Raw genomic sequence first — 24823 nt, forward strand, 5'->3', positions numbered from 1 at the left:
GCCGTGCCAGGCACTGGAACGACGAAAATGTGACTAATATACAAACAGCGCTCCATAATTAAGATCAAGTCTTGCGCAATTACCAAAAGGTTGAACATTTTTCGAATGGAAAAGAAGTGAACTTGCAATATCTGAAGTGCGGTGATAGTCGCTGTGTGTACACAGTACATGTGTATCGTGTGTGCCTTTTTCCGCAAAAAACACTGAAGTTTTCCATCAAATACTCCAAATCTGATATTCAAACTTGTTTTGAAATTGTCATAAGTTGGTGAGAAATATCAGAGTGTTAATTTTGCTGACAATTTAGCCATGTTTTCATGTAGATAAAAGCTACAGTAGGCCTAGGCCTATGATGAGTATACGCATTGATTACATAACATACTACATCAATGCAGAAAGTTTGTGTACATTTTCAGATGTATTCAAGAATTTACAGAGCAGAAAGCAGCAGCTTCACCAATTCTCGTCATGGCAACTGTAGTTATACACAAATTTCACTGACAAGCTCAAGCTCAAGCAGACACACTTGGTTATGCCATGCCCTCATGACGTCCTGAACGTCAGAGTGTAGGGGCCTATTAACAAAAGATCTCATTGTCGGGTTGATGGCATAAATCTTGTGGTACATTTCCTTTCTCTTTTACCAGGGTGCGAGCTTGGTCGTAATGCTGCTCCTTACCTTTTCAGAGTTCCTAGGTCTAGCATTGCCAAAATGAGGAAGATTCGTCTTTGTGAGGAAGACTTTGGGATGTTTGATGATGAGATCTCGCCGTCTTCCTATGAATACTTCCTGAAGCATAAAGATGCCTTCAAGAGAATGTGGCAAGATCAGGTATAAAAGAAAATGCTGGCATCGATCAATACAGGATTGTAATGTAGGAAACTCAAAGCTACATCCTTTAACCTTTATCAGATAAACATGGTGACTATGTTGCAACAAGCGCGAGGACACTCAGTTGGGAGGGCACAGATATTTCCGTCAATGCTTGCATCCCTCTCCTCCACGGCCTCCTCCAATCTCATAAGGTGTTGTCGTCTTCAATTTCCACCAATTCCCCAGAAGGAAATTACAGAATTACAAATGTGACATGCATTGGGACAATTTTCATGCAATGGTATCATATGACAAAAATCCATTTCTGCTTTCCAGGGACGCAAGTTCTGGTCGAGGTTTCTGTTTTGTTTCAAGACGTTTACTCTGACACATGGCGCTATGAAGGATTTCCCTGCGAAACCTGAGCACTATGAAGGCATAGTGGATGAGCTGTTCAAGTACATTTATGCTGAGTTTGTCAAAGGTATAGAGTGTGGAAATATTAACAGTACCGGTACATTTATCCTTAAAGTGTTGAAAGTTTGATTCAAAAAACCAGTCTCAGTACCTCGCTTGGTTACTTCTTTACATGTAGGTCCTCTTTAAGGATGCTTGAAGTATGCTTGTAGCAATATTAAGTTAGAAGGCGCTTTTAAAATCAATGCATTAAATGTACAATTCTTTTTCTAGGGAAATATAGCCAAGCAAAGAACCTAGTTATGGATGTAGTGGTTGTGGCACAAAGTAGGCATCTGATCCCACATTTAGAATCAAGATCCTTTGGTAAGTTGGCCTACTGTGTTTTAACTCCTTTGCTGGCCTGAGGCTATTCCATTGTTTGCAAGGGGGAGAAAGGGATACTTCCAGTGACCTCGTTCTTGATTATTGCATCCATCTTGATTAAATCAATCTCATTTCTCATCAAGCAATGACGTTGTCCTCATTTCTTTTAGCCAAGGATCCGTTTTATCACAAGGAGACCCGAGAAGTTTATCGCCGCCTGTTTGGACCCCCAGGAGAGAAAGAATCCCTGCTGAAGGTGAGCTTGAGAGAAAAAAAACTAGTATTGAAATTATTCACTGGTCGGCTCCAGAAGTTCATGTGGATGCCTAAAAATTTGGATCCTGTATTCACAAGAGCAGAACACAAGAACTGCATTATACAGCTTCATAAAAAGTGTTACATGTAGACTTTACTTGTTGTCTGCTTGTGATAATCTGAAAGTCATCTTCTTTTTCAGGTTTACTTCTTTCTTTCCCTGTATCTTAAATTTGGTGGATCTGTAGTGGAGTGTCTGCGGCAGTGGGTAGGAGCAGATTTATGTGCATCAGATGATGACATGTACTTGCATGGACCTAATATGGAAACCTCCAATTCACCGCCTGTTGTTAAAAAAACTATTTCAAAACCAGATATTATCAGCATTCTCTCGGAATCTTTTTATTTGAGAGAGGATGGTGAGAAAATGTTTCATGCTGAGCTGAATTATGGCGATACCAAGGGCCCGAAATTTATCTTGGAATGGGCGTACGGAGATCCACGTATTTTCGAGAATTCTGAAAATCCACTCTATGATAAGGATTGTGACAGGACTGAAGATTGGCGCACGGGTCTGAATAAGTTGATGTATATGAGGTTCTTGATCTTCGCAAAAAATTATTTGAAGAAAACAGAAACTGAGGCGGAGTCGTATGTCCGAATGATGACCCGAGGACAGGAGGATGTATCTCTGAATGGGATTGATATGAAACCAAAACAGAGAGTGAAGACTGAGGATTTAAAGGTGAAAGGTTCCAGTGATGTGAAACCGAAGAGTGCAACTGTGCAAAAGAATGCCCAGGTAAAACCAATGGATGGTACGAAGCCAAAAGCTGCGCCAGTCAATGGTAGAGCTAGCCCGTGTGGTTCGAAGGAATGTCTTCACAGGTCAAATTCTGGTAACTCAGATGGTACAAGGCGAGGATCTCCATCAGTCATTGTCAAGGAAAGAGAAGGTGAATGCTGTTCTTCAAAGAATTGTGTTTATAGGAAGAAATCGGATGCATCAGTGGGCACAGGTACCTCCGCAGATGCCACAAAGTGTAGATCACCACCAGTCGTTGTTAAAGGGAGGGAAGGAGAGTGCTGTTCTTCTAAGAACTGTGTTTACCGAACAAAGTCAGATGTGTCGACTGCCGCTGAGAAGTCACCACTAGGTATGATGGGAAGAAAAGGCATACCAGTTGCCAGTGGTAAAGAAAGTGTAGTACACGCTTCTCTGGGGACAGAACCGCATGAGAGTGCTGTGCCAAAAAACCCTGTGGGTAAGTCTCAGTCGGCTGCAGTCCAAGCTGGGACTATGAAGAAGAATGCCTCCACCCAATGTGGGCCAGAACCGAAGCAAGTGAAGAAACTTGGAGGAGACAGTGGAAGCAAGGGACCTGACTGTCGTCACAAAGTCGATGCAAGCGGAGACAAACCAGCTGAGAAAGGGTGTAAACCGAAAGAGTTCAAGTGCACTTGTCCAAAGTCAGCTAAGCCGAATACCAAATCTGGGGATTCTTCCAAGTCCAGTGAAAGAGCTCCATGGGATAAGGATTACAAGCTGGCCCTTGAGGATATTTGGAAGTTCAAGAATAAAACTGCAAATAAGAAGTCAAAGGGCAAGGGCCTCCAAAGTGATCTTCCAAATCCGCATGAAATTTCTTACGAAGAGGAAATGTCTTTGTTGGAGTTGTGTGAAAAGGCAAAATTTGAAGAGTATGCACTAGATAAGTCCATGCGTAGTTTACTGCCAGATAAGCTTGTGCCAGACGACTTCAAAATCGTCCACGCTGAGTTTTTGCAGTCCAACTCCAAGAAGATTGAGAAGCGTGTGAAACTCATCGCAGTCAGTCAGGAGGGCATGAATGGCAAGGACTTGAAACAGCTGACGTATACAATATCATTTCCCAAGCTTAAATTTGGCGCTAAACCATCTCAGCCAGAGGTTCGGGTTGATGGAGGCATAATGACCATTTCTGGACCTCGAGATGATGGTGATAAAGATGGTGATTTTGATGATCTGGATATGGCATCTGCAACCGTTGAAGTCAAACCACATGTGAAACCGGAAGCAACAGAGAAAAAAGGTTTGTGTAATTAAAATGAAATACTGAAATTTGTGAAGCCATGAGCCATTTTCAGCACTGTTAGTGTCGGCTTTAGTAAAGAACAGGCAAAGAAAGGAGCAGATCTGCAAATGTAAGATTAAAAATATTGGTGTATGTGTATGAAGTCGTTACTTTTATGAAAAGAGTGCCAAGTATTTGTAATTCGACTCAAAGCCCTGCCAAGTACTTGCTGTATCATATCATTCAAAAAAAACTTTGGTGTGTGGCAAAGTTACAGTGGAACGATACCATAACTACAGTATAAATGTAAGGTGAGCTTATACATGTATTTTTGGTTTTATGTTGAGATTATTCACTGCAGATCTGAAACCAGCAAGCAAGACTTTCCCCACTGCAAAGAAGACTTCTGCGAAAATGAAAGAAAAGTTCGAATATCCAGAGAAATTCTACATTGATGGCGGGAGTATGCATGATGTGCCCATGGACGATGGTTTTGACTTTGAAGGGGCGACTGGCGGGGACTTTGTGATCAATGAGATGGTTCATGTTGGAAAAAATTGTCGGATCTGCACCACGTGCTTGAGACCTGAACCAAAACCGAAGACTTACAAGAAATGCCAGAAGTAAGTGAATTTTCAAACCAAGTGCCAGGAAAGAACATTGTGATTTAGAGTCATGGTTCTAGCCACAATAAAGTCTCGCTTATTTTAGTAATTGATAATGCAGCTTTACCAGACTGTTCATATACTAGAATGGGTTCAAAACTAAAGATAATCTCAGCTCTTAAATGTTATGAATCTTATACCTTGGTCTCGGTTTTTTGGTCGATGTAGAAATGAGCCCAGATTTTCATCATTCCAGCTCTAGTCAAACCATGATCAGTTCTTAGTGTAAAGTATGTCTCTCTTGTGTAATAAGAGTTCTATATGTCCGTTACGAGTCTTTTCCATTGTTTCAGGTGCAAAGACCTGAATGTGAGTAAGCCAAGGTACTACTGTGGTCGTGAATGTCAAGGTACGTATTAAGCGGGTGTGTACAGTCACAAATTGGAGATACATGTAGGTGTACGATGTCTGTGGTGGTCTTTTAAACTTGGAAGCCAACTTGGAATAGTTCAGGTTGCGGTGTTCAAAACCACACAGACAGAGATTGCCAGAATAACAGACAGATCTTTCCTCTCCAAGGCATTGAGAAGATGGCACTGTGATTGGGCAGTGGCTAACTCTACAGAGTTTCAGGTCTGCAAGTCCTCTACCCATTCCAGTGTCGAAGTGGAATGTACTTGATTCATGTTCTTGGAATTCATTTTCAATTTCATTTGCAGCTATCGATTGGCGAGATCGTCACAAGAGGGAGCACCGGGAAGGATTGCTTATCTAAAATGACGACAAATCAAAGGAATTCGGTAACCTGCAAGAAAAGGGACTATCGATGTCGCAAAATACCCTCGGCCAGATCTTTTTATGTTGTTAGAAAATGTGGACGATTGCCAGTGTACCTCTAGTGAATGTGTTCTCTCAATCTCTGCTTGTCTCATTTTACAAATTTTGGGAATCTCCTTTAGAATATAAATGCCAATTTCACAGTATCTGCATGCACTAGGATATTTTCTGGTGCAGGAAACTATTTTATGTGTTCTGCTTCCTAGCATGGTCTTTAACAGTATTATTGTAGCTTAGAATTCACCAGCATTTGATTTCTATTGAACCTTTGAGTTATACATTATACATGTATGGTCACTGCAAGATGGCCATTTCCATTGTGGCAGGAACCGCACGTGATGAGATTGAAGTTTCTTTAACTTTCTGTTTCTAGTGCCATTTTGAAGCATTTTAAGCATATCAAGTATTTTGTAGTTAAATAAGAGTATTGTATTCTATAGTTGTAGCAGTATTCTAAAACAGTCCAGACACAAGGAACATAAAATAAGCAGACTTGTACAGCAATGAAAGATAGCAGTCACTCCGAAACCTCTTCCAGACACCAATTCAGTTTGTTCGACTATTGTCTATTCAATTGTTCTTCTTCGATAGTTTGTGTGACCTTTTGTGAGTAGATGTTTTTCTAATGGAGACTATTACTGTAAAGTTTGCCAGGGGCTGTTGCGACTTTCAAGATGGCGGGACTGTTTATTATTAGGGACTGCTTTATGTTTCGGGCAGTCTCATTAGCTCTCAACTTGAGTTAAAACATGAGAAGTCTTCTGTAAGGAATGGACAATTCTCGTTTTGTATTTACATGTACCTCAATTTTATTTTTACTGTCATCTTAAATACATCTTGATGAATAAACAGGTGTAATTCAAAGACATATGTTGTATATCACATTCTGCTACAGACCCCACGTCATTGCTTGTCGGCAAAACTGATCAACTCCTTCAAAATTTCCCCTTTCATTGGGGAGCACATTGTCTTGTGGACTCTCTCCCTGAGCAAGGTCTCCTTTAGCCTTCTGTGCATGATTGGCTTGCCCCCAATCTGTTCCAAAGTGTCCAGCATCTCTGATGGGCTACCTTCAGTGGATGCCCCTAATGACTTCAGTACATCCGGGGCAAATTTGGCATAATGAGCCGTAGCTGCGATGACTAGAGGTATGTCTCCCTGATTGTGACGACCTGCAACTGTCTTGGCGACGGCCGTGTGAGGATCAAGAAGCATACCTGTAATGGGAAGAGAAATGCTCTATCACAAATAGGAGGTGAACAATTCCCAATTTGCAGCTTGGCAAACATTTCACAGTATCTGGAGCTGCTACAGCTGCAAGGTTTTGGAACAATACTTGGTTCCTCTACAAAAGATGAAATTTCATCAACAAAATAGTGTCAAGTTCACACACAGTTGCCAACATTCCAATTGTTTACTGTGCTTTCTGCATCCACTTGGGTCTACTCTATCAATTTAATCCATTTTGGATTGAGAAATAAGGTACCCCTGGTCATACCTGTTTCCTCAAAAGTGCTTCTGATAGTCTTTGAACAATCGTCTTCCGAGCACCAATCTGCTACAACATCTTGTTGAAGTTCCTGAAAAAACTGGAGAAAGAGAGAAATTGGCAAGTTCGTCTTCAACCTTCGTCACAATTTCAACCTGCAGGAGATGATGGCTTATCAATGTGAGAATCATACATGGCAGTGGACGTAGCTACAATGTATGTCCCATAGCTTGAATTGCCGCTTAATCCAATGGCCCGATTAAAGTCCAACAGCAGAGAGTGTGCACCATACATTGGTTACGTCAAAACCAATCTAGTGGAGTTGAATGTGCACTCACACAGCAGTTTAGGACACATTCATCCTTGCAGTATTTCAGAGCAATAGGTGGGACACTGCCAGTTCAACAGTAGGCCTCTGCGCAAAGATGAGACAAGTTTGAATGATTTCGAAACCTTCTCCCTATGACAATGGTTCCACAGTCCGAGGGGATCCTCAGGATTTCGCAGAGACAAACATTCATTAGATTGTGTTTACCTGTTCAGACACCTGGAAGAATTTCTTCTCTCCTAATGCAGAGTAATACGCGTCCACATTCTGATGCCAGCCACCAGACTTGTGGAACAAGAACCTTTCCAAGTTGGATGACTTGAGAATGTCGATGGCTGGAGACATTGTGACTTTGAGGTTGCGGGATCGGAGGTCATAACAACCAGTTTGGAAGAACTCGGTCAAGATGTTGTTCTTATTTGAAGCTAGAATCAATCGCCGGATGGGTAGTCCCATTTTCTGTCAAAATAGATATTTAGTTTTATAACTAAGCTAAGAACATCAACAAGACAGTTAAAAGACAATCTCAACCTTTTGTTATGAAACAACCAAGTTAGCATGTACAATTTATCCTATGATGAACTGAAACTGATAAATTATTGTCCTAAATGTACCTGCCTTACATACAAGTGGTCATTTGAGTACAAGTAGAGGTCAAATGATGGTCCTCAGTATAGACAGTTGGAAGCTAGGTTGTCCCTGGAATGAAGTACAGACAATGCAATGTCACATCTCAGGTCGAATGAATTACAGGCAAACTCACCTTGGCATAGTAGGCAGACAGAATATTCCCAAAGTTTCCTGTTGGAATACAAAGGTCAATTTTATCGTCCATTGCGACCACTCCCTGCTTGACCAGATCAATGTACGATGAGACATGGTAGACAACCTGTGGTAGGAGACGTCCCCAATTGATAGAATTGGCTGCACTCAGCTTCGTGTTGAAGTTGGTCAATAGTTTGTTATTTATGGTGTTGTCATTGAAGATATCTTTGATAGTTGTTTGGCAAAAGTCGAAATCACTTTGGACACCTAGAAATAGAGGGAGTATTTGGCTTTAGTGAGAACAGTTCGCATGTTGCTCGACATTTTAAACCTTCCTGAAAAAGATGAAATAACTGTTAAGATGAATTGGGGTGAAAATGTATTCCTTTTTTAATTAAAATTGATCATTAATATTTGCAACTTGTTCTTGCAATGTGTGTCATTGATACTGATTGTAAAATGTATTGATTTTGGTTTTGAAATCCCAGGGTGAAATTGTACATTGATTTTATTGTATTTGTTGAATGAATTAACAGAAAGTGAGCACCAAAACATAGTGTTTATCACAAAAAGAATGGTAAAATACTTCTTAGCCCAGAGCATCTCACCATGTGACATTTGTGACTGCATTCACACTCCATGCAGTTGACTCTGTCACCGGAGTAGCACTGAAACTGTCTGATCAATCTATCCATCTCTCCCCGGAGACTGTTACAGCTTCCCCGTACGTCTATATTAAGCCAATCAATATTGTATCTGTCTAATAATAGATCCATTATGGATGGCGGTACAAGTGTCACCAAGGTGAGAGTCTGACCAGAAAGAATTGTGGTTTAACGCAATAACACATTTTTTGAGAGGGTGGATCTGATCAGTTACACAACGCCATGGATCGGGAAACAAGGTGAGCATAAATTTCTGGATATTCTTTAGGTATTTATCAAGTCAGACGTCTTTGTCTGACAGGTGTCGATTTGATGTATGGTTGTAAAACATTATTGATTGCGTTGCATTGGCAGTATCCATGTGATGTATCCGGACACTGATGTGACTCCAACCCACTAATGTAAAATCAAGATTAAAGAACTCCGAGTCTCTTTCCACCAGGAGCAGCTGACATTGTCTCTAGATACCTGCCTGTGCTGCTGATGCTGGTGAAATTGATTTGTGCACGGTATTGTGTGTGCAGTATTGTGTGCCATACAATGCCAACAGTATCTGCCATTTTCTTCTATTCTGTCTGCTAAAGTGACAGCGATAAAACTGAGGGGGAGAAAGGTCAAGTGTTGTATTTGACAATAGCATAACATCCTGACATAACCAGTGGTTTTCAATAAACAGCAGAACCTCCCTTAGGAGACACTCCTCTATTAAGGTCACCCTCTGTATTAAGGACACTAGTTTTGGCCCCAAATTGGGTCTTTCAATTCAATTTGACCTCACTTATCAGGACATCTCTCTATTAAGGACAACACTTGTCAGTCCTGGGGTTGTCCTTGATAGAGAGGTTCTACTGTACTAGCTACTTGAGAGCATTTTGAAGATGCTGCAGCTTCATTCCATTCGTTTTCATTGTTTTCCTTTGCAATGACCATCGCAAATGGGTGATTATCTTCGCAAGCAATTAAATCGCTTGTCTAGTTTGTGGGCACTTTATACACAGCTACTCCAGTCTCTAGTATAGCTGTAAATTAATTGATTTTCTAATTATTGTGCAATACACAAGGCACATAACTAAACTTAGCTTTGTAATTGTTGTTGATATAATAGGTTACACCCTTCCATGTATGTGATCAGGGAAAAATCAAAAGCTTTGTTTGTTTATGTCCTGCAAAAATCAATCAATTTTCAAAGCAATTCTTCAAAGCAATTTTGATATGTTGATATTACCAGTAATCAACTGATTGTGTACATCATAAGAGAGCAAAGTCTAACATTTCACAATGTCGATAATGGCAAACTAGTGGTTTGAGTATATAACAGTCATGTTCAGAGCTTAATAATGACAAAGCCTAAAATCATCCTTTAATTCTCACACAAACATTTGAAGCATATACCAATGGAAGGGTGAATTTAATTCCTGTCAGACATGAATACATGACATTTCTCACAGCCTATTGTGGTGTGCTGCAACTCAGCAATAACCTTTTCCTGTAGACATAAGTAACAAAATCCACCATTTCTAAAAAAGTTTGCATCATATGATATGTAGCTGGTTTTTTACATATTTTTGTTGTTCATCTGAATATCATCTTAACATCTTACTTAAAGGGCTACTGCCTTCTTCAAAAACTGGAAAACTGAACTTGAATTTGAATATGGTTTATCTGATGCAGAGCAATCTTGGACACGACTGAAAGGGATATAATGTCCTTGTACACTTTCGGATGTCACCCTGTAAAATACTCCACAAAGTAGGTTGTCACTTTACTATCGACAGCAGTCAGTAATTCACCCCACTCCTCCTTAGCATCTCCATCTAGCGAAAGATTACCTTGAAAAAGGGTAGTTTCAAAGGTTGCCAACTTTAAAAATATATCTTATGATGGAATACGATCTTTCAATTACCGCAACACCATAGACCTGAAGACTTCAAAGCTTTGATGTTTTATGTTACAATTGGAATATCAGCTGAGAATAGATAATCCTCATATTTTTTGGCTAAATCCTCATCGTTTACAACTGAAACATGAATAGTGAGTATAGGGTTTCTCAGAAAAAAACACAAACTTTGAACAGTGCAGAACAAAAAGAATTTTTATGCATTCAGTATACTTTGCTGGCATCTGGAGCAGTTTTTGGGAGTTTGAATTTCAATGTGGAATTTTATTAAGTGTATTCTAATCTGATTTGTCCTCTTGCAGTGAATTTTTGATCTAGCTGAGAGACCAAGATACATGGGCTAGAATCTACAAAATGAGGGACTGGCGCCTGGCATTGCTGGTCATCGGTAGGTCCACACACCCTGGACTCAATATCAATGTGTCATTGTTCCACTCTCCAATTGAAGTGCAGCTTCATGCCACTACAGACCAGTACTTTTGTTCACAGCGACAAGATGCACGCTATGGACCGAAATGTTGCTCCAATGATATCATATTGCAATGTAACATAACACAGGTTTTAAAACATCATTGTTGCAAGACGCCAGAGAAAGCCAAAGTCAGCCGAATAACATAGAATAACATCCAGTATAGTGAAGTGGTTTAAGACTGAAATGATGATACGACCTTTAAAGGTCAATAAAACATCTATAAGCCCTAATTGATAAACAGGCAATTTTTCTAGTTCACATGCCTCCTGTGCAAATATCATGTGACTTCTTTCATAATTTCAGGACTTCAATCTTGCATCTATCAATATGCCTGTGGACAGGAGATCGACCTCTTCACCCTGTGTCCATCGCTTATGTCAGGAATCCAAGTGTGTGCTGATAAATATATGCCAGGAAAACAGACGCCGATCATGGCCATGTTTGACCCAAAAGCAATTGGAAAAATAGATTTGAATCTGGGAAGTTTTAGAGAAATGTGCAGGTACAGTTTGTTTCAAAAGTTTTAGAAAAGTTTGTATCATTGAAATTATAGCTTGCCCATGTCCGTGTTATTCCTTAATAGTGTGAGAAACAGGTGCAAGTTTATCTAGCTTTGAGTAGATGTTGTTTGCAATAAGGCAAGTTACTGTTAGCCAGTATAGTTTGTTATGAGCGTTCAACTTTAAGGGTGTAATCATCTTCCTATAACCAACGATAGGTCAGGTGATAGGACAGATGATTTCTGCCTCCATTGCACTGCCAGTTTCAGTAAAATGAAGCACATGTAGTATGTGTATAATGTTCAAAGTGGCTATTCTTACGACTAGTCGTAACTTAGGATTTATGCGATTTCAGAGATTAAACTGAGGATCTCGGGATATAAGACTAGTGTAAAGGAAGGGTTAGGGTTAGGGTTGGCGCTAGGAGTAAGTGTTAGGGTCAGGGTGAGCGTCAGGGTTAGGATTAAGGCCCAAAAAGGTGAAAATGATCGTCGTAAGAATAACCAGTTAGTTTGTATGTAAAATGCATTAGGGATCGTCGTAAGAATAGTCGCGGCCTATAATGTTTTCTACCCACCACTCTTTATGTCTTCGTAATAAAAGCACATATTTCATATTGATCTTTTCAGTACAATGTCAATGATAGACCAAATGGAAAACCACTTCGTGTGTATCAATACAGTCTTGAACATCACCACCTGCCCCGCCCTTGGCCTTGACCTTGCAGACTTACTGAACCCCAACATGCTTGGGGCCATGAAAAGATCGTGGAAGTACACGTGCCAACACTTGGAAGGTATTGATTCTAATTATTTGATCATTCAAAAACACAGAAATGGGCAGATATGGAATACATTATCATGCCCATCCTTTGCACCCTACTCTAGGGGCTAATTGGGTTCGTTTAAGTCTTGTCAGTTTTGGCGGGTATTTTGGTTGCACTATTCCCCCTTTAAATCTTATGATTCCTACTTTACAGTTCTGGCAAGTGAAGCGGCACAAACGTGTCTGATAGAGACCAACAAACAAATGCTGAGATGTATAACAAAAAGGTCACGAGAGAAGAAGCTGAAAGATGCTGTTGAGGAGGCTACAGAAAATAACTCAAATCAACAGGATGTCGTGAAATTAAATAATTGCATGTAAGTAGACAAAGTAAGGTTTTGGGTCATAGACTGTTTCAACTTCAGTAGAGGTTATCATCTCATGACAATTAGTAGACTAGAACCTTTTTAAAGGGGCTATTTCAAATGATCAGTTAATAATGATTTTCAAATCTTTCTTTCAGAATGTATAGTTTATCATCAACCTGTTTCAAGAAAGCATTGGATTTAAAGGGCTGTCCACAGAACATCAGTGACGTCGCCTGGAAGTCGGTCAGTCTAGTGATCCCCACAGCATGTACGACTGGACCTTACGCAATCTATAACAAGTTATTTTCTGGGACAAGCGAAAACTCTTCAACCTCAAAAACTGTTAGCATTCTTCCTTTCGTGTTGTTGATATTATATGTTACTTTCCTAGATTGGACATAAACTCAATGTAGCTATACAGATTACCTAGTTTTTTTATATTTTACCAGGAACCGACAAATTGCTTTGGCGGTGTTCACAGTATTCTTCTATCTCCAAGATAAACGTTGTGTTTCTTCAAAAGAAACCAGGAAATCAAATTGAAACTTTCATCATGCAGGCCTAAAATGAAATAAGCTATGGTTCCAGTAATCACCAGACTAACACTCATTGACAAGTCGCTACAAATGTACATGTAACTCACTTACCCATGACTTGCACGTTCCTGCCTCTCACTGATGCCATCTGGTGTTTCTGAATGTCACTGATGCCCTCCTCTGGGTACAGCACCATCAGCTTTGTTGATTCAGGATCTGGAAGGAGTAAATTTAAGAGTTGAGATTATGAAATACACCAAATGCATTTGCCTTTGAACTTATTTGCTATTGTCCTGTAGTTTTGTCATGAAGAATTGTTCCAAAAGGTTTTTGTTTTTGACTGGCTTTTCAAAAATGACAATCAATCACTGTGCCAGTGCCAATGTTATCACAATTACATTTTAAGTCTTCACATTTTTTCACATTACAAATTTTTTTTTGTAAATTCGTTATGGTTTATGTTGCGTCCCCATGGTACCATACATTGTACTATGACTTAATAGGTGGATGAAACGAGGAGAGAGGATTGTTGAGTGGCCATGTGCTTTTTCAAGGCACCAAGTTCCTGTTGTAACTATATATAGCTGTTGTCTTTTCAATATCATATTAAAAAAAGACTAAAAAGGTTTTTCTTTCTTTATCAACTTGGGTATTGGAATTTCGAAATGAATTTCACAGGGTCGTGATTAGGAAGGAGGGTAAGGAATGAGATTGTCGAAGAGCAGAATTTGACAACAGTTGTGCGTACCTGTGTGCCTGATGAAGCCATCTAATACTGCACTCCCCGTGTCACCAGAGGTTGCCACCAGTATCAGGTACTTGTGTTTTGGCAGACCGTCACAACAAATTGCCTTCTGAAAGAACTGTGGCATCAACTGTAAAGCAAAGTCCTTAAAAGATGCTGTTGGACCATGAAAAAGTTCCATGACGTAGATATTATCTTTGAGGTGAATAGTAGGACAAACTTTGGCACAATCGAAGATGTCTTTGTTATAAGCCGACGACACCATTTGGGAGAGTAACCTCGGATGAAGGTCTTGAGGGGACAGCCATCTTTCCAAAAGCCTCTGAGCAAGATCCTTGTAACTGAGACCAATTAACCGTGACAATTCCCCACTATGTAAGACTGGTATGTCTCCGCTTGGAACATATAGTCCGCCATCTTGGGCGAGTCCTTCCCGCACCACGTCTAGGAATGATTTACGTTGTCCTGATGAAACCTCATGCGCCGATCGTGTTGATCTGTATCCATCTTGTGCCTGGTGTAATTTCAACTCTTTTAGAACTTTCTCTGCTGTCTCTTCAACTGTTTCATCATTTCTAACCAGAATTCTAATGTCGTGGACTCCCTCATAGAATTGTTTTCGATACTTCAGAGTATCGCCAATTGGCTGGCCGCTATATTCGCCAACAATTCTTAAATTTTTTAATATCTCAAGACGATCAGTCACAATTTTGTCATCGACATCAAGATACACCACTGGCCCTAATGACCTTAAGTGATCCTGTGCTGGCCGGTACATTGGATTTGAACCAGTCAGGGAGACAATATGGTTGGAAATGTTGAAATTCATGAATGCCTTCCCCTCCGCTTCCACAAATTTCCCATGCCCGACTTCTAGCAACTGAAATAGAAGACAATTTTTATTGTTTATAAATTTTGGGATGAAGGTAAATAACAGTTGCTGGTACCACAAGCCATTTCTATGATCCAGTTGATGAACACAGTACTTATTTGTGACTGAATTAAATACACAGAAGAGAAAGCTCGAACAGGGGTTAGTAAATACCTTCTGAGCAACTGGCATATTCCAGTAGGTCTCTAAGAAGTCATTGTCGACATCTACCACCGGCATTGCAAGCTTCTTTGACAATATTCTGCCAACCGTTGTCTTCCCAGATCCTGGGCTACCCATCAACACCACATTATCCTGAAGGTAAACAGAAATATGCACTAAAGATCTCAACCTACCACCTAATAACAGACTAAATCCAATCAGTTTGTCTGGAGCTTAATAGTCTTGCTGCAAACATTATCATTCATAGTCATTAAAGTAATGTCTCGAAGAAACATGCCTTGTCGCTCAGTGAACACGCATCTTACTTCCAGATAGAACCTTAGGCCAACAAAGTTGTCCAGCAAGACAAAACCACTCAACCCTAGGCGTTGTAGCCCATCACCCCCACTGCAGTGCATGTGCCTCTAATAAGGCCCAACTAGGGACTGACTAATGCCGCCCTTAACTACGAGTTGTCCAGATTACACGGACAGAGGTAAGATTAAATGAAAAGGACCAATTTGGGAAAAAATATCACTGTAGTGAGCAGATCATGCTAACAGAGATGTCTGCTAAGGGAAGTTTGTTCAGTTCTATGTTTTACAATAGATGGGCAGCCTTATTTTTTAATATCTCACCTTTTCTTTCCTTACACTGCAACCAAACAGTCTGATCTGTGAGTACCATCTTTCAAAGGGATGGGTTGCCCTCAGACATCGGGATAGGCCAATCCTAGACAGCCACATCATGACTGAAGTTCCTGAATTGAGTATTGACGGATGCGTCTGGGGTGGTGTCCTGCAGAAAAACATTTACAATTAAGTCCCAGTCATCAACCAGGCCTGCATGGGTCAACAATAACGGGTTGAAACGCATATACAACAGTATGCTCTGTCCCTAACTCCCGCCTAAGCTACAGATCATCAAAATAAAAACAAACCTTCCATGTCCGTGGAAAATGTTGGGGAGACCCCAAATAAAGCCGACACGTGGCGAATTCAAATTTCCCGCGCTACCGGCCATTGTGACTGAACGTGGCAAGGCAACACGACTCGGAGATGACCAGCTTGGCTGCTGCAAAATATCGGCTACCAAATTTCTCAACTAAGTCATCCATGAACTCTACGTCGTCATGTGATATAACAATCTCATATACCTTCCAGTTAAGTAATCCCGAAACGAACGAAAACTGTCGTCTGCTGCCCAATCAGCTATATCGTCACCGCACGGACCACGAAACTATCACAGGGTGCGCTGCTGTTATCAGGTCTTATCACCATGATGGGCGGGAACGTTTAAACTCATTTTTCGAACCGGTAATATCGACAGATGGAATCTTCAACATTAAACCTGGCCTATTCCCTAACGGTCAATGTATATGTCGGCAAATAGCTTGCCATGAAGACAATCCGAATGGCTCCTGGCCTAATTTACAGTAGTAGACCTATTCATTGATCTGGCGATTCGGCACGGTTTGCCCCCCCCCCGGACTGCATTATCTGCATCACAATCAGTCAAGCGTTCGTCGGACCTGGCCGATTTTACAGTGAAAGGGCATCTGTTTGGCTGTGTTACTACACTCCGGACGCAGTGAATTTGCCTATAGGATGACTATGGACGGCATCGCCGGGTAGTCTGCCACTGGATCTGTCCTTTCTGTCGCGCTCATGGCCAAGATGAAACAACAACCATTTCCTAATAATCTGATGAACATTTAATAGTGCATCCCTGGGCAGCCCATTGCACCATCCTAATAGGGTCTCCTTATGGGTGAGGAACGAGGCCGGTCCACTGTCCTTGCGTCCGGAGTGTAGTCAGTGTTGATTGACCAACTGGTCGAACGGAAAAAAGGGACTCTCAGCTTCTCAGTAATACTGTCATGATCATAACGCTTTTCCCAGCGTTTATTTTCATATCACTCTAATTAAGCGATGCGAACCTGCATGGGAGGCTACATGGTCGTGGACATGTTTTCCGTGTCATGTCTTGATTGGTCCATTATTGTCGCTACCTAGCTCTCAGTGGGCGTCTCACAAGGGATGCGAGGGTAATGTGCCAGGCGTGAAATGACATGCCACTCAACCGAGCTGGAATTGGTGCTAATGTGACCTTAGTAGGCTATGCTTTAAAGGAGATTTGATCACTGTCACGGTAATCAGCAGCATTTCCCGTGGCAACATAATGGATAGGGATTATTCATTAGGGCTGGAGTGGGCGGGGTGGGTTACCGGTTAAAAACGTTTCAAAATGTAAGTAACGTACACAAAAGGTAATATTATCTAAACCCGTAAATCGTTGCCTATACACCTTTCCAGAAATGGGGCGCTGAGTGTCCGAAATAGTGATGTCATAAGGGGAAACTAGGCCTCATGGTGGAGGGACAAAGGAGATAGTCATGGTTGACCAACACACTTGAATGCCTTTAATGACGGACAAGGGGGAAAAAGTTAGTTCCAATGCAAGCCACCAATTTCGGGAAGCATGTATAGGTTTATGTTTTCTGGCACTGATAGTTTATATTTGTATGTTATATATCATACAAACCTACTTTTGAATCAAGTTGGAGAGATCCCTATTGGCAATTTCGTGTACCTTAATCTTGCCAACCTGGCTTCAGCCTACTATATATTCTCCCTTTAACAGCTATGATTGGATTGAAGGTATGTCAACAAACTTGAAGGTTGTCTCACCAAGATATGAGATCAGAAGAGTTTGGCAGAATGATTGATTTTCCCCGATATCTAAAATTGAATTAAATTCATCCGTGGGCAAACATGATAAGTTTGACATGGTGCACTGGGCCGATTAGATATATATATTTGCGATGAAGGTCACATCACAGGCACTCGAATAGCCCATCAAAATGAAGGGGTGATCATGTTTGTGGGGTGTCATCTCAACCCCGGCGCAGCTTCAACTATAAGCGTCGCCTCGCAAAGGAGAATTTTTATCGCAGCGACATGTGATGATTTAATATCGCATCGGGATCCGACAAAAGTCTCTCGTTTTTGGTTGTCGCTGCTGATACCTGCGACAAGAATATGTCGATATACAACACTTCCGATTGGCGACAATACTTTACATAAAATGTCTCGTTGTAGCCGAGTGGCAATGATTATCCAGACTAAGTTAAAGAGTCTGTTCGTAGGATGCGCCACTCGGCTGCAACGAGACATTTTATGGAAAGTATTGGCGCCAACGGGAAGTGTAAAACTGCCGTTTTTTCAAGCGATCGAAAAAAAACTATGAAAATGGCCGCCTCATCCCGCCCTCCCGAAGGGGAAAACTGTGAACAGAATTGACCGCCGCTCCAGATTTAATGTAAAAAAATCGATCAAAGTCTCTGAAATGCTTTGAGAGGTCGTTCAGTATCTCAAATAAGACATTTACCACCCGTGGTGCACTAATGAATACAGTGAATGGTCATTTGCATGTTTGATTTCATAGCTGTGTGCCAATCAGAGCTAACTTGGCCCACTGCCGCGATTCCGGGGACGAATCAATATCTCCTCCTGTAGCATAGCTCAAGTTGTCCTCTCCCGGCTGTGCTTACAAGGAACACTCGGCATGCTAACATCTCATGTTGTATATATGTATTTTCTGTTAACATCATCAGTCTTTGCAGTGCAGGAACTGGGGAACAGAAGCCAAGACACAGCCTTGATCCTGTCTCTTTTATCAGCCGTAAGTTCGGGACAGTGCAAACCGCTGGTTGTTTCCTTCACCGCACGACAGAGTATATTATTTTTGAACGTTCACGTAGGAAGTCTCGAGGAAAGTGATAATTATGATGTTTAATGCAATTAGTAAGATTATGTCATTGTTGCATCGAACTTCTATTGATAGTTAGGTCTAATGACTTTCATGTTTGCCGTCATCCTCAGCATCATTGCTACGTTCTCGTCTTTGACATGTAAGTCGCATATTGGTTTCACTGATGAGCCCATTAGTGAAGTGAAAGACGAGACACACTACATATGTACTGATGAGCACGAAGGCCGTTGATCGTCTGCGCTGACGGTCTTCTTTTATTATTACGCGCTACAGCCAGTTTGAAATCAGGCTTGCTGTCCCAATGCCCACACCTATCAAATAACACAGAACGGCAATTGTTACGAATTGTCTGAGTTATAATTGATTTTCTATCAATGCAATGCAATTATGGCCCGCTAAGGGAAGCTGCACAAGTATTAAAGAAATGTGGCGATTCTGGTTGTCGCGAGGCCTTGCGCGTCAAGACGACCCTTACCGCAGGGTGATGGATGATCTTAAACCGTTACCTAAACGCATACAGGCCTTGAGGCAAACGCATAGGATTCTCTTAAAGGCCTCATGTTGTGGGATTCATCTTTTCTCTGAAAGTGTTATTGGTCATTAGTTGGACGGATGTGGCGGTGATGTCAGGAAACAGGTTCTGGTTGAAAAGCTCATCGTCTGCAGCTCAGCAGCCGCGCTATAAGGAATTGGCCGGGGCGGGTCAGAGCTAAGAGTTGGCCAGAATCTCTCATAACCGATAACGCATTAGCGAACGCTTAATGTCCATTATATGTTCCCATTAACTTTTTAAAACTCGAATTATTGGGTTAAGATGGCTCGAGATCATTGTAAGTATATAAATCGGCGCTGGATTTCGACAGTGGTTCCTGGCAAGTCCAACAGCCTATTTGGCAACAACTGGCAAACGTTTTGTAATAGTTACCACCACGCTTCTTGGTTATCATTTCTCGTATTCTGGCACATCCAACAAAGAAACGCGGGCGGAAAGACTTCCTAAGATTGATGTCGTTGCCATATTGGGTGACACTGGCGTGATATTTAATGCAGTCACCCGGCAAGATTAATTGACGAAAACCGTGACCTCACACCCTTTCTCTTGCGTCACTGACTCTACGATAGGATGGATCTCAGATGCGGGCACATAGATGAAAGTCACTTATACCGTTGGACGACGTTGGAGGCTGGAGGAGAAATCAACCTCTCAAAGACATACTCGGTTCCAATCTGGCCTCCTGGCCGAAGGTTTGCTCTACAAGTACATTCATAACGGGTTTTATTGGAGAAAAAACACTGACTGCTCTTTGAGATTGCATGTAGTACATGTAGTATTTCATCCATCATTGCCTATTTGTACAACTTTATAAGATGCAGAGGCTCTTGAGGCTTTCGCATGTTGCCACTAGATTGGTGTCTATTGATTCAATCATGCAGAATGACTGACAATCTGAATTGCTTAATGAAAAACCGTTACAAACTGTATTACGCCATATTTGCCGACTTGGGTCCTCAGTTGAAACAGCTATCACAACATCATTAGGACAGTTTGTTTTACAAGCCATCCTGCAGGACTTAAGAATGTTTTTTTCTGTCGCCGTTTGAAGACCTGGGTAGTGTTGTCTAATCTGGGTACATTCGGTTTGGGAAGGATTGTCACGGCCTGTAAACATATATACAAAAGGAAAACAGGATTCTGTCTGGCAAAACGATTTTATTTCAATTCAGTATGCTGACATTCGAGCGATATATAGCTTGCATGTACCAATGGGTTTTAAAAACTACGCGCCGCATCCTCAAACCTTTCAACCCCCGATCTAGGCTATTCACGAAATCTGGCGATTTACAACAAATGTATGTAGTCGTCAGCCTGAGCATCCCCAATACCGCTTATTGATATTTTCACAGCACCCGGGCTGTCTTACCACTCCTCAGCACTTCAGAATCAATAAACGTCCCACTACATATCTCATGAAAATATCATACAGAGACGAAGAGCATAATATACCAACTACTTGAGAGAACCCCATATTTGTCTACATCTTGTAACAAGCAAATACGTGTACCACGCTCAACAAGCAAAGATATGCTGCAATCTTGCTGTCAAAAAAGAAGAAAAGCGTCGACGCGCCGACATGAAAGGATTATGAAAAGAAAGACGGCAATGTCTGCTGGATGCTTAGTAGAAACCAACTTTTCTGACATTTGCTTGTGAAGTGTTACATCGACAGGGTCTTCATACTAGGATAATCGTTTTTCAACCATTCCTTGCCGAGTTCCGAATGCAGTCAGAAAATGTATGTAAAGCAAAACCCTTCCCAGCTGATGACGCCTTAGACGAATCCGACGAGTGTTTCATTTCATAGAAGCATCACCTTAGTTCATGATTGGGGATTTTTATCTTCTTTTCTCTCTGTATCTGGTATCAATTCATGATTATAATGCTCGAGTATGTCAGTTCAGCTAAAGAGTCTGCCATTAAACCAAATACTCTTGACTCATCTTTCAGTACATCATCGGTTTTATTGCGTTGTTATTTCTGTTTGTCTCCATGATGATTACCAACTTACCATTGTTTTGAGATTGCAGATTACATTAACAATGTAAAATCCCCTCTCTCTCATTCCTTTCCGTCATGCTGCTTAGATCTTATTTAAAGAAGATTGATTACGAAATTGCATCCTTATGTTAACACGACCAACTGATTTATCGCTTTCTTGAGCAGGTGATAAAGAATGCATTCAACTCAATTCAATCAACTCGATTTAATTTTGTCTTGAAGATACTATCGTTATGACAATGAAATCATCCTAAAGAAGCATTGTACCACATCTAAGCCAACACAGCAGACGACACAATGTGGCTTTGAATATGAAGCAATAACGAATAATGTGCTGATGATATACTTCCTATTTTCATCACCCCAGGTTGCGTTGCTAGTAAGCGAAAAGCATAATCCCCACCCGCGACTGGTGGTTATTGTAAGGTTATTACCAGGGACATTTACGCTAGCGTTTATGAGTGAGGCAACCCTTACTCTTGTCATTAACCTTAATCAGTCTATATCTTGATTAAAGAAGTCCCTGAGCGGGATATTGCTTAGCGAAACCATTAAATGGTGTGAAAATAGACGTGTAGAAGCAGCCCAGGTAGCATTATTGTCTTCTTCTTAACGGGTATCCCCCCCCCCCCCCCCAAAGACTTTTGAACTCAAGCAGTGAATAGGTACATGTAGGTAATCGCTGAAGTTGTGTCTCATCCGCTTGGCCAATGCTGCTTTGAAATATCATTAGCAGTACAAAGTGCTTTGCAGTGCAATGCAATGTTACATGTACGATCATGCATTACTGTGTGTAGCCCCGGATTGCCTCGCAAGGATGTAACATATTTGTACATTCGCCTTTGATACTGACACGGGGAAGATAACTAGGGTAATTTCAAAATACCAAGAGAATGACATTCTGTAAGCTCAATTAGTCATCAGATATTCTGCTTTTTCCCCCTGCTTGCCGGTGGCACGAGGGACTGACAAACGCTGACGGGCTGCACGGAGACGGTCGTGGGAAGGCAATACTAGTACATGAAGATCAGGTGATGCCTTACAAGATGGAACAGAGAATCATGTGGACCAGTATCAAACATGACAGGAGATGAACCAATCAGTCAATTACTTCCCTTTGCGAGCATCGTTCGTGTTGCAACCACTTTCTCGGGGCATTTTCCGTTTTGAACAGGAGGTGTTGTCAAAAACCTTCCAGCGTTTGGCAGCGCAAATCCCTGGACAAAATAAGCGGACAAAGTTACCGGTATATATATGTTGTACATAACCACATCAATTCCCCTATGAGATTTGATTGATATGCCGCTTGTTCAAGAGGAAAGGAAATCTAGTCGTTAGGACGTCACTGCTTCGTGATGGCACTTACATGTAACATGCCAATCAATGGCTAAAGATACCAGAGCCTAATCAAATTTACCAAACTCCGTCAGAAAAGTGTAATTGGCATTGGATGACGTTACATGTACATGTAGGGACTACAGCCTGAAGCTCAGGGTGTTTAATGTTGGTCCCCCGAACACGATTACTATCCTATTGTGGTTAATGAAGACGATGGTCGAATCATTAGGAGAGATAGCTCCAGGCAGAGCTCTCGTTAAGGCCATTTGGTTGGTTGATCTTGATGAGGAATCAAAGAAGCGGACGTGTCCAAGTGTTATTTAACCCGTTTACCATCAGACTATGTTAAAAGGAAGGGATGGATTATGATGCCGAAGAGACGTACACTCCTTGTCAAACACAGATTTCTCTCATGGAAGCTAACCGAAGACGTCATGTATAGCAAGGACGAAGCTGGAAGCGTGATAATTGAGGCGAATATTCTGAACATTTAAACGCTGCCAATGGCCAATCGAAGACACATTTATGCGCTTTCGCTGCTACTTCCCATGAGGGTTCGAATTTACTGATCCTTATATTCATGTGTGTTAAACGGAATGCCTACATATCGCCTATACATATTTTGCTCTTGCTCCTCTGTAATAACGAAATGGAATTAATACGAATTGAAATTGCGCAGCTCAGCTCCAGTGCCAACACTATACTCATCGTTCCTTTACACGGTATTGATGGTCACAATCACACTGATTTGGCGGCACATCGACCGATCTAACTAGACGATATTCGGACACAAAGGGATTCATTTGGCTCATGCCATGCTCTTGAGGCCACCAAGTGTATCTATTCTTCGTATCTTCCATACCAAAGATGACTTGTGACGCCAAGGGAGGCGGCTGTAAATTGATCGTGGAGAATTATATTTTGCCGTTGGGACCTTCTTGCTCTTGCTATGTGTAGAGGAATGGCAAAATCGAGATGGATAGAAATATTGGTATTCCTGATCAATTTGATGTCCAAGCATTCAGTTGCCTCTAAATCAATTGACTTTCACTATCACTTGCCGAATTATTCGCTGCAGTTAGCATTCATGGTGATTCATGGGTGCTAGGTCTTCTTGTCAACAGCCCATTACAATTGAAATTGCCTTTACCGAACCTTGATATGTGTGCTGAACGATTAAGGACCAGGTTACGATTCTCGTTCGTGCAGATAGTAGAGTTCACCAACCTATAAATGGGTGCTCCTTCAGTCATACTAGGTACGCCTGGTGATAGATCGTGTCCCAGAAGGCCAGCGATTACTTTTACTGTATCGATGCCATCTTGCTTCACCAGACGTGATCCATTTGATGAGTCCCATTGTGGCCCCCTAAACTGACAAAGATCCTTTTTACCATTTCGCTTTTTTTCTTGCATTATTTGCTGGACCATAGAAATTGCATATATTTGGTATAATCTCAGTGTTAATTCTCACGGGTTTTGGGCATGCCAACAACTAACATGTCCATTCCAAAGAATAGCCATACAGAATAACTGCTTTTAAGGGGCCAGGGACAGAATACCATGCAACGCCGAACTTATATTCACCTATTTTCTTGAAATACAACCTGCCAACTGATTCATTGCCTTGAACAGAGCACACATTCCTTTTCACATTTTCTGCCGACATCCTTTGCTAAGATGCTCAAAATAAAACCGACTATAAAAGGATAGGCTTAAAAAGCGCCAATCAGGAAATAAGGAGTCGATGGCAGAGCTGAGTTTGACGAGTGCAAGCTGCAAAACAACACGTTCGAAACCTCAGCGTTTCCTCCGAGTAATCTAAGCCCAAACTAAAACGATGGCGATCCTCCAAACCTCATCTCGAATTCCGGCAACCACTTGTGGTACACTCACCTAATCAAATGAAACCCGGTTCCAGATATCCCGTCCTTATTTTGCAATTTTGTTTTCCTCGAGACGGTTAGCGCTCATTAGATAGTTCTAAACATTTTCCGTGACCAGGTCATTGGTATGGATGGCTGGTAGCCAGGGCCCGCGTGCCCCGCTTCATCACCAGACGCCGTATTCTCGGGGAAAGCCACCATCATGGAGATGATTAATGCCTTGGTTTCTGGCCACATTTTGCGCGGCGGGAGTTAGAAAAAGGGGCGGATTTACCGGCATCAGCAGCGTAGTGATGACCAAATTAGATGGCTTGTGTTGTTTTATAGGTAACACAGTCATGACAGGTGACGTGGTTGG

The 24823-nt window shown here is 41.5% G+C and overlaps 3 protein-coding genes across 3 annotated transcripts; 2 read left to right on the forward strand and 1 right to left on the reverse strand.

The window, feature by feature from the left end:
• The first annotated feature begins 153 nt into the window (after positions 1 to 153).
• LOC135490926 (uncharacterized) lies at positions 154 to 6214 on the forward strand. Its single transcript, XM_064776506.1, has 9 exons — positions 154 to 268; positions 688 to 832; positions 1151 to 1298; positions 1505 to 1597; positions 1768 to 1853; positions 2055 to 3924; positions 4268 to 4529; positions 4865 to 4920; positions 5231 to 6214. The coding sequence occupies exons 2-9, from the start codon at positions 713 to 715 to the stop codon at positions 5284 to 5286; spliced, it is 2691 nt and encodes an 896-aa protein (XP_064632576.1). The 5' UTR covers positions 154 to 268; positions 688 to 712; the 3' UTR covers positions 5287 to 6214.
• LOC135490927 (threonine synthase-like 1) lies at positions 6159 to 16145 on the reverse strand. Its single transcript, XM_064776507.1, has 9 exons — positions 16068 to 16145; positions 15550 to 15709; positions 14924 to 15064; positions 13882 to 14758; positions 13245 to 13349; positions 7929 to 8197; positions 7373 to 7624; positions 6847 to 6937; positions 6159 to 6565 (listed from the first exon to the last, which is right to left on the reverse strand). The coding sequence occupies exons 2-9, from the start codon at positions 15658 to 15660 to the stop codon at positions 6252 to 6254; spliced, it is 2160 nt and encodes a 719-aa protein (XP_064632577.1). The 5' UTR covers positions 15661 to 15709; positions 16068 to 16145; the 3' UTR covers positions 6159 to 6251.
• On the forward strand, positions 8666 to 13722 carry LOC135490929 (uncharacterized). The gene is made up of 6 exons (XM_064776508.1): positions 8666 to 8834; positions 10795 to 10880; positions 11268 to 11466; positions 12094 to 12260; positions 12444 to 12606; positions 12753 to 13722. Exons 2-6 carry the CDS (start codon positions 10847 to 10849, stop codon positions 12997 to 12999), a joined length of 810 nt encoding a protein of 269 aa, XP_064632578.1. The 5' UTR covers positions 8666 to 8834; positions 10795 to 10846; the 3' UTR covers positions 13000 to 13722.
• Positions 16146 to 24823: the final 8678 nt, after the last annotated feature.

This window comes from Lineus longissimus, chromosome 7 (assembly GCF_910592395.1).
Source record: "Lineus longissimus chromosome 7, tnLinLong1.2, whole genome shotgun sequence".
Classification (NCBI taxonomy): Eukaryota; Metazoa; Nemertea; class Pilidiophora; order Heteronemertea; family Lineidae; genus Lineus; species Lineus longissimus.

Bases quoted from the DNA above. Each gene is read 5' to 3' on its own strand.
- LOC135490926 (XM_064776506.1), top strand. From the start codon at position 713: ATGAGGAAGATTCGTCTTTGTGAGGAAGACTTTGGGATGTTTGATGAT. The intron at 1,854-2,054 runs GTGAGCTTGAGA...CTTCTTTTTCAG, and splicing joins AGAAAGAATCCCTGCTGAAG to GTTTACTTCTTTCTTTCCCT. The intron at 4,530-4,864 runs GTAAGTGAATTT...CCATTGTTTCAG, and splicing joins ACTTACAAGAAATGCCAGAA to GTGCAAAGACCTGAATGTGA.
- LOC135490929 (XM_064776508.1), top strand. From the start codon at position 10,847: ATGAGGGACTGGCGCCTGGCATTGCTGGTCATCG. The intron at 12,261-12,443 runs GTATTGATTCTA...CCTACTTTACAG, and splicing joins CACGTGCCAACACTTGGAAG to TTCTGGCAAGTGAAGCGGCA. The intron at 12,607-12,752 runs GTAAGTAGACAA...TCTTTCTTTCAG, and splicing joins GTGAAATTAAATAATTGCAT to AATGTATAGTTTATCATCAA.
- LOC135490927 (XM_064776507.1), bottom strand. From the start codon at position 15,660: ATGATGTGGCTGTCTAGGATTGGCCTATCCCGATGTCTGAGGGCAACC. The intron at 15,065-15,549 runs GTGAGATATTAA...GTTTACCTTCAG, and splicing joins GCAGTGTAAGGAAAGAAAAG to GATAATGTGGTGTTGATGGG. The intron at 14,759-14,923 runs GTATTTACTAAC...CTTCTATTTCAG, and splicing joins ATATGCCAGTTGCTCAGAAG to TTGCTAGAAGTCGGGCATGG.